This window comes from Echinops telfairi, unplaced genomic scaffold (assembly GCF_000313985.2).
Source record: "Echinops telfairi isolate 266 unplaced genomic scaffold, ASM31398v2 ScPeMD7_7356;HRSCAF=8355, whole genome shotgun sequence".
Lineage (NCBI taxonomy): Eukaryota > Metazoa > Chordata > Mammalia > Afrosoricida > Tenrecidae > Echinops > Echinops telfairi.
In genome coordinates this window covers 1,400,781-1,407,787 of record NW_022111256.1, presented here as the reverse complement: position 1 = coordinate 1,407,787, position 7,007 = coordinate 1,400,781, and the positions used below count along the sequence as shown (strand labels likewise).

Sequence of the window (7,007 nt, the reverse complement as noted above, 5' to 3'; positions counted from 1 at the left end):
AGGTTGCCTCTCAATGAGATACCTTCATTCGGGAGGCCTTCTTGCCACCACGGATGGCATTGTCTTCAAAGGAGAACTCATTCTCCCGGATGATGGCACGGCTGTCCTTGTCACCTACGTAGGTCACCACATACATATCTGGAGCCCACATTTCAAACTCCCGCTCCCAGTTGATGATGGTAGAAAGCGGGGCACTGACAAGGAAGGGGCCTTTGGAATGACCCTGATATGAAATGAAACAGCAAGTAAGGATGGCGCTCCCCATCACATCAGCCCAGCTTCCCTCTCTAGCCCTGCTCTCCGAGAGTCAGCAGAGGACGGACGGCCACACACAGCACTGCTGCTACCTTCACGGTTGTCTCTATGGAAACGTCCTGCTTGTCCCTCCCGCGGAGTCATGACCACCTTTACAGAGCACCCGAGGGCCTGACCTCCCCCACCGAGTCTTTCCATATAATTCCACCCGACACCTGCTGACAACTTGAGGCATCGCCCAGCACTGAGGTTCTGTGCACCCACCACCACTTCTACCCCTGGGGCTCCACTACCTCAAACCTTTGTCTGTCTGTCTGTCGATCAGTCACTTTTCTTCCTTTTGTCTCTTCTCAGAGTGCAAGAGGAAACGCGCTCGAAATACCCACAGAGGAAGACGAATGGCCTCAGCTTTTCTCACCTCTTTGTAGAGGGAGTAGAGGAAGACTGCCGTCTGCACAGTCTTCCCGAGGCCCATCTCGTCAGCCAAAATCGTGTCAGTGCCCTGGGCCCAGGAGAAACGCAGCCAGTTCAAGCCCTCCATCTGATAGGGATGCAGGGTTCCACCGGTGGCATCCAAGTACTCTGGCTGTCGCTCATACTTCACTGTTGGCTGAAGGATAAAATAGGGACGTCAAGAGCTAGCAAGCTTTCCTTCCACAAAGTAGCAGCGGCCTCAACACGTCCTCCCTAGATCCTCCTTGACTAAGGCACAAGGTTCTTATGGTTTGTAGTGTTATGCTGATTTACGTTCCTCCGGGAAGCAAGGCAACTAACCCGTCAGACAGACCAAGGTCCTGGTCTTACAGATCTCTGCAGACAGACCCATCGCAGACTCTGTTGGTGGTGTGTTACTGAGCTCGTTGCCAGGCGTGGCGACTTCCAATAGAGCAGAATGAGATGCTGCCTGGGCCTACGCCATCGCTGTGGTCTTGGGCATGACTGAGCCCATGGTGAAGGCTACGGTGTCGGTTCACCTCATTGAAGACTGTCCTCATTTTTGCTGACCCTCTTCTTTACCACACCTGATGTCCTCTTCTAGCAATTAGGCCCTTTCTCTAGCAATACAACAAGGCTGCTGGGCCAAACCAACCAGCTAAGTATACCCTATGTTTCTCCTAAAGCCATCTTCCGACCCTTGGCCCTCCCTCACAATGCATTACACAACTGAAATCGAGCAGAGGTTTCCAAGTATGTTTGGCCTACCGCTCCCCACTTTCCAGAAAAAGAAAACACAACCCTGAACACCTCCCCCTCCCTCCAAACACACACCAGCAATTAAAAACGTTTGTGCTATTGCATATAATCCAAGGTAAAATGCAAGTATCTGCCTTTTCAGCCCCTCTGGATGGTTCCAGCGCCACCCAGGGGGCAGTATTGCCGACTTTGGGAAACAGTGTTCTAGAGGAATTGAGTCAAAAGACCTAGGTTCTAATCTGTTTCATGAAAGCCTGGCTGGGTGACTTTTCCCAAGACAACATCGTCCTCAAGCATTTTAAGCACCAGCTGCTATGTTTACACTTTCTGGTGCTGATGAGAAGCAACAATCCCAGTATTTTCTCTGGTTTCCAGAGATGTGGAGAAAGGGGGAGGAGACCGCATGAAGCCCTCTCATGAATGCAGTTTCTGCCTATCACCACCTATAGCATCACCTACCCAATCATCCCACCCAGCCAACCATCCCCTCCTTTTTCTGCCCCAACTCACGTCAACGGTGGGCGTTTCAGGGGGCCTCTCCAGCTTCCTCAGCTTTACCTTCTTGAGCTTCTTGCCGGGCCTTCCTTCCTCTCCTCTCATTAGTTCCCTAGGGGAGGAGACTATCAAACACCTTCCCAGCCCCTTCCCCACGCAGCAACTCCACTCCTCACCCAAAGTTGCACACCTGTGATTCCAGTAGCTCTGCTTGAACAGGTCATAATCCTGTATCTCCACGTCCTCACTCTCCCAGGAGGCCTGATCGTACGGTAAGTCCCGCCACTTGATCAGGTAGTGGACATGACCCTTCTTGTCCACACTGCAAGGTCAAGGAGAGAAAACCCTCAGAGGCAGAGAAGCGGCCAACAACCATGTCCCAGGACAGACCTCCAGGCATGCCAGAGATCCCATGTATTCACCCCACCTCTTATCAGATCAGTCTGGGGACCCAATGTTACTGCTAGCCTCACTCTCCCATGGCTTAAAAAGCAAGATGCAGTCCATCACTAACCCTCTCTCTTGACGGCTTCCCAATGAAAGTGACTGATGACTCACATCTTCTAAATCCCCCCGGCAGGATCTAACATCCAAGTGTCCCGGGCCATCAGCTCCCCCACCCACCCACCCCCACCCGGAAGGCGCTAATACCTGTGGTTAAGGATTCGGTGGATCATCATCCACTCAGGCTTGATCCCGTAGCGATAGAAACGCTCCTCCATCTCTGCAAACTTAGGGTCCTTGTTCTTTCGTTTTCGGCTCTTCTCTTCATCACCACCAAAGTCTCCAGAAGGAGGCTCATCCATATCATTCTTCCGCTGATAGTTTCGGAACATCACTTGACAGTGCAGCTCCAACTGTGAGCACAGAGAGATGCAAAGTCACCGGAGCCGTTTTCAGTCCTCCCCACAAGGCTGCTTCCACACTACCCTCCCTCCGCAATGCCCCAGCCAACGCCCGCCCCCAGGTCCAGCCTTAACTCGGACGTACCTGCAGTTCAGACACCCAGGAGCAGTGCCAGTAAGACATGCCTTGCCACTTCACAAAGAACTGCCGCTCTGGTCGCCCCTCCAAAGGCTTCGGAGACGGCGTGTTGGGATCGGCGTCTGGAGGCCGAGGCACTGGTGTAGGAGATGGTGGCTGGCCCCACTTCCATATGAGGATCTTCTGAACTTTGCCCTTTAGAGCTGGACACTGAGAACGAGATGAACCAATGACAAATCATAACCCCGGGGAGGAGACGGGACAGTCCACGGCACCAAGCTCGTCAAAGGTCGATTCACACTCTACCCCAAGTAGGATCTAATCCCAGAACCCTTCTAGCGTGGGCGTTTAAGAGAATGCCCAGAATTCCCTCTCCATCGCCAAAATGCCCAGATTTGACTGACACCTGTTCAACAAAGCCAACAGCTACACTTCCACATGAAGCCAGAACAAGTAGGCATACCAAACACAACAGAGGGATCAGAATTCCGTGCCTGAACCAACACAAAATGTTAAGCACCCACCCCATTTATGCTATCAAGATCTTGAGACAGGGCAATGGGGCCGGGAGAGAGACAGCACGGGCTAGGCTAGAACAGTGCTCTGCTCCTCCTAACCAAGCTGGCAAAACACCCATTCCTCTGTCCAAGTCAGTCTCACATTTTCCTACAACAAAGGTGCACTAGGAAGGATAGCATCAGGAAGCATGCTAGGCTCAATGGTCCATAAGAGAAAAAAAAACACAATTCCCTGCCATCATGGTGGATTCTGACCCAGAGGATCCTGTAAGACACAGAACTGCCCGTTTGTTTCCAAGGCTGTACACATCTCCACAGGAGCAGGAAGTCTCAGCTTCCTCCTACAGATCAGCTGGTTTCCAACCGGTGACCTTGCAGTTAGCGGCCCAACACGTAACCCGCTATGCTACCAGGGCTCTTTAAAGGTCCACAGTGCTCCAAGAACAGTTCACCTGCACCTCAGCCTCACGATGCCACACTGACTAGTGCTAAGTCCCTCAGCTAAGTGGCCCCCGGCCTGGGTCCGTCCATCGTCAGTCAGTCAGTCACTCACTGTGCAGCGCGGGCAGAGCCACTCGCCGTTGGGGATCTCCGGGAGGGGCGGGTTCAGGCAGTGGATGTGGTAAGACGAAGGGCAAGTATCGCAGCACAGCAGCTCCCCGCCATCCTTGCAGACCCGGCAGAATTCCATATGGTGGTCATCTTCCTCCTCGGGGTCTCCCCCGACCTCCTCCAGGATCTCCTCACCCTCCGAATTGTCTTCTTTAGCCTCCCACTGGATGCCTTCTTTCTCCTGCAGCGAGAACCAGAAATTCTGATTATCACCACCCCCACCACCACCACCCAAGTTTGAGCCCACTGCCCGGCCTTCCGTTGACGGCTTCCCCCAAGCACCCAGCCAGTCCCAGGGCCACTTCTACTCCCACCCAGTCTCCTAAAGGCTTCATCATTCCACCCTGCCCCTCGTGGGCCGCAATGGCCAGGTACTCACACAGTGTGGACAGCTCCACTTGCCCTCGGGCGCCTTCTCCATGTCCGGGTCCAGGCACACCATGTGGTACGCGCGGGGACAGGTGTCACACAGGATGATCTCGCCGCCTTGCTGGCACACCTCGCAATAGTCCTGGTGGTCTGTCTCATAACCATCCACAGGAGTCACCTCCTCCTCGCCTGGGCAAGGAAGAGGGAAAGCCCAGTTATTGGAACAAACCCACCTCCCCCCACCCCCTAAAAAACACCACCCGGATCTCCTAGGGGAGATTCTTGCCCACCCACGCCCACCCTGGCCCATCATGCAGAGACACAAAAGAGAAACACACCTTTCTTTTTCTTTTTAGTGGTGCGGAGCTTCTTGCGGCTGCGGCTGCTGCGGCTGGTGGAGCCATCCGAAACAGAGTAGCTGTTGATGCTGGCGTCGTCAAAGTCAGATTCCACGTCCAAGTCATCATCTTCGCTCTGGCGGAACGACAAGGAGACGGGTAAAGGGTCCAGCCAAGGGGAAGGAGAGAGTTCCAGTTGGGCAGACTGGAACCTTAGCTATATATGGGTCCTATGGACACTGGGTCTGGGGCCAGCTGCCCACCCACATTTTCATGCACCCCTGTGAAGGGCAGGCCCTTCCACCTAAGGGCTGGGCACTCACCGAGGATCGCTTCCGCTTGGAGCCAAAGCCCCCCAGCTTGATCTTCAGAGGGGCCACTCTCTTGGGTTTGGGTTTCTTGGTATCTGGGACACGAGGGCTGCCCTTGGGCTTCCTCCGAGCATTGGGTCCTGACATCAGGACAGAGCAGTTAAGATTAGACACTCCAAATAAGACTCCAAAAAATAAATATATGGGAAAATATGATCTTCACCTAATTAGCCCCTGCAAATTTGCTTAGTCCCCCAAATTTCCTTCCCAGACCCCCATCTTCAGCCTCAGCGCTAGGAGTGCATTGCTCCCCTGCATTCTGTGCTTGGGCCACCCGAGGACCACACCAGTTCCACTGTGCCCCCTTCACCTTTGCCCTCCTTGGTCTTGGCCTTGCGGATCGGCACCTCCACAGGGGGAGGTGGCGGGGCAACTTCCGTGGCAGTCACCATGCTCTCCACCACGGCCACAGCTGCTGCCGCTGCCGCCGCCACCGAGGCCCCAGAGCTGCCTTTGAAGGGGTTGTTGGTACTGAATTCCCGCCACTTTGCCCCCAAAACCATCATCATCTTGGAGACGGCGATCTTGGGGTTTTTGGCAGCAATGAGGGGTCTGGTGTAGAAATGGAAAATAGACAAAAGACTTAAGAGTCGGAGCGAGAGCAAGAGAAGCACGAAGGGATTCCAGGAGCACCCTCCTTTCCAAGCCCCGCCCCGCCCCCGTTTACCGGACAAACTGGCTGAAGGCCTTGTAGTTGGTGAGAGTACGGTAGTCCTCCTCTGAGAACACGTGGTCAATGTCTTCCATGCCCCAGTCTTCCAGAAGCTGAGCAGATGACTTGGGCTCCTGAATAGAGACAAGAAGTCAACAGACCTGCAATCTCATCCCCACGTAGTCTCCAAGGATCGGAACTGAAGCTAAGGCTTAGGAGACCAGGTTGAGAGGGCTGAGAACAAAGAATAAGAAATGTGGGGGGAGAAACCGTCTCCAGGGGCAGGGCTGGGTCTGAGCAGCAAACAGGACAGACTCGGAGTGGATGGAGGTCCACACACCTTTGAATCGTCGTCATCATCCTCCTCTTCCTCCTCTTCCTTTCGCTTTGATTTGCTCTTCTTTTCTTTCTTGGGCCCAAGCTTCTTCTTCTTCTTCTTGCCAGGGGTGTAGTCACTGCCCTCACTGTCTGAGCGCAGAGCCACCTCTTCCTCCTCCTCCACAAACTCCGGGCCCTCCCCAGAGCTGTCTCCCAGCTGCCGGCATAAGAGCACACGCTGGAGCAGGGAAGGGGGTGAGGAGGGAGACAGACACACACATGCTACACACATGCTGACCTCAGGACAGCCCTGAGGACCATCCCAAGGACCTGGCCCACCTCTCCAGAGGAAGAAACAAAAGTCCCAAGCCCTTCCCAGGGCTCCGCCCTTCTTCCTTTCCTCGTAACCCCTTAGCACTCCAGTGGCCCACTCACCTCCTTTTTTTGGCGTTTGCTCTTAGGGATTTTGGGGTCCCGAGGTTTCTTAGGCTTTTTCTTCTTCTTGAGCTTTGGAGTCTCTGCTTCTGACAGATCTTCTTCAGGGTCCTCCTCGTTTTCTACACACATGCACGCATGCGCAGCAAAGTGGGGTCAGCAGGGAAAAAGATCAATAGCAAAAGGTTAGGGCCTAATCCGGAGGCTTTAGACTCTATTCCCCACCTCTTGTCCCAGATTCCACCAAGGAAGCTGATACCCAGGACAAAACCAGACAAAGAGAGCTGTATGTCCCTGAAATAGGACTGCCTGGCCAAGCCCACCATGGGCAGCTGTCCAGCCTCCGGCTCCTGGCCCCCGTTCCTACGAGCAGTCCTCTCTCCACACGCTCACCAGTGCAGCTGAATCTTGTTAACCGCATGAGCACTAGGCCCAGCCTTCTACAGTGACCCTGTGCCGTAACTGG

General features: G+C 54.2%; 1 protein-coding gene across 7 annotated transcripts in view; it reads right to left on the bottom strand.

Moving 5' to 3' along the window:
• CHD4 (chromodomain helicase DNA binding protein 4) overlaps positions 1 to 7,007 on the bottom strand; it is a 30,121-nt gene that overhangs the window by 18,964 nt on the left and 4,150 nt on the right. For 4 of the 7 annotated variants that reach the window (XM_045295985.1, XM_045295983.1, XM_045295984.1 and 1 more), the window contains exons 3-16: positions 6,542 to 6,663; positions 6,129 to 6,344; positions 5,804 to 5,922; positions 5,447 to 5,688; positions 5,089 to 5,216; positions 4,766 to 4,901; positions 4,438 to 4,616; positions 4,000 to 4,239; positions 2,935 to 3,138; positions 2,596 to 2,801; positions 2,135 to 2,266; positions 1,960 to 2,056; positions 674 to 865; positions 23 to 223 (exon numbers count right to left, since the gene is read on the bottom strand). In XM_045295985.1, the coding sequence (XP_045151920.1) occupies positions 23 to 223; positions 674 to 865; positions 1,960 to 2,056; positions 2,135 to 2,266; positions 2,596 to 2,801; positions 2,935 to 3,138; positions 4,000 to 4,239; positions 4,438 to 4,616; positions 4,766 to 4,901; positions 5,089 to 5,216; positions 5,447 to 5,688; positions 5,804 to 5,922; positions 6,129 to 6,344; positions 6,542 to 6,663 (2,414 nt within the window). The remainder of the gene's footprint in view (positions 1 to 22; positions 224 to 673; positions 866 to 1,959; positions 2,057 to 2,134; positions 2,267 to 2,595; positions 2,802 to 2,934; positions 3,139 to 3,999; positions 4,240 to 4,437; positions 4,617 to 4,765; positions 4,902 to 5,088; positions 5,217 to 5,446; positions 5,689 to 5,803; positions 5,923 to 6,128; positions 6,345 to 6,541; positions 6,664 to 7,007) is intronic. The other 3 variants (XM_045295986.1, XM_004708114.4, XM_045295987.1) reach the window with 2 other exon arrangements.